The sequence below is a fragment of the Emiliania huxleyi genome (genome assembly GCF_000372725.1).
Source record: "Emiliania huxleyi CCMP1516 unplaced genomic scaffold EMIHUscaffold_40, whole genome shotgun sequence".
In the NCBI taxonomy this organism is placed as follows: domain Eukaryota; phylum Haptophyta; order Isochrysidales; family Noelaerhabdaceae; genus Emiliania; species Emiliania huxleyi.
In genome coordinates, this window is record NW_005198965.1 from 385,920 (window position 1) to 386,999 (window position 1,080).

At 70.8% G+C, this 1,080-nt stretch overlaps 1 protein-coding gene across 1 annotated transcript in view; it reads left to right on the forward strand.

The window, feature by feature from the left end:
- EMIHUDRAFT_451323 (hypothetical protein) overlaps window positions 1-1,012 on the forward strand; it is a gene marked incomplete at its 3' end in the record, with an annotated part of 2,361 nt that extends 1,349 nt beyond the window's left edge. Inside the window, exons 2-3 of the mRNA XM_005770176.1 lie at window positions 437-841; window positions 995-1,012. Coding sequence (XP_005770233.1) covers window positions 437-841; window positions 995-1,012 — 423 coding nt within the window. The remainder of the gene's footprint in view (window positions 1-436; window positions 842-994) is intronic.
- Between the last annotated feature and the right edge of the window lie 68 nt (window positions 1,013-1,080).

The following is a 1,080-nucleotide window of genomic DNA, read 5'->3' on the forward strand; positions in this document are numbered from 1 at the left end:
TTTGGGGGGTTCCCCCACACCCTTCCCGGGTTGGGGGGGTTCCCCCCCCCCTTTCCCGGGGGGGGGGACCCCCCTGAGGGCCCTGAAGGCCATGGGAGGGGGGAGGAACTCGGGGCTTTGGGCCAAGCTCGCCCAGATTTCGGCCTTTGTTTCGGGGCAAACGGGGGGGGCCCCAAAGGGTTCCCTCCCCGCCCTCAATTGGGTAAAGGTCCCCCCCGGGGGGGGGATGGGGGCCATCAAAAAGGACCCGGCTTTTCGGCCGGGGCCTTCCCTGGCCCCCCCCCCCCCCTTCCCCCGCTTTTTACCCGCAGCCCTCTCTTTGGGGGGCCCCCCCCGCCCACCCCCCCCCCCCCCGCCTCGCCGGGCATGCGGCGCGCCCCCCATCCTCTCTGGCTCGCACCACCTCTCGGCGCTGCTGGACTCGCGCCTGCTGCAGAGGCAGTGCGTGGCGGTGGTGCACGGCCACACGCATGCCGGTGTCGGCCTCTCAAGTCTCGGCCGCGTTCCGGTGATCAACCCTGGCAGCCTGCGCTTCGGACGCCGGTTCGGCCTCCTCACCCTCCGCCGCGAGCCGGACCAGTGGCAGCTCGAGTCTCTCCACTTCCACGCGCTAGACGGCGTCTCGCCCTCCCACGGCTCCTCCGCCCCGACAGCGGCGAGCCTCGCCCTCTCGCCCCCCGTGGCCGACGCCGCGGCTGCGTGCGGCGAGTGGCGGCCATGGCTCCTGGCCGGCGGGGCGCTCTGCCTCGCCGCGCCCTTGGCCCTCTCCCGGCTGGCCTCGCTGCTCGCGAGGCTCTCTGCCGGCGCCACGGGCTACTCTGGGGTGCGCGCAGGCAACCACGTGTTTTACGACCCGGGGGGCAGTGAGACAGAGAGACGGTCTGGTGAGCGGCCACTCGTGTATAGTCCAAGTCGAGCGTAGGCGGAGGAGGGCGTGTGAGAGAGTGTGGTGTGTGCGTGTGTTTTTTCGCGCGGTTTTAAGCGACACGCGCAGGGGGCAGAGCGGCCATAAAAAGGTAAAAGAGCTCGTCTTTCCGTTCTACCGGCTCTACCCGCACCGTACACACCCCCGCGCGTGTG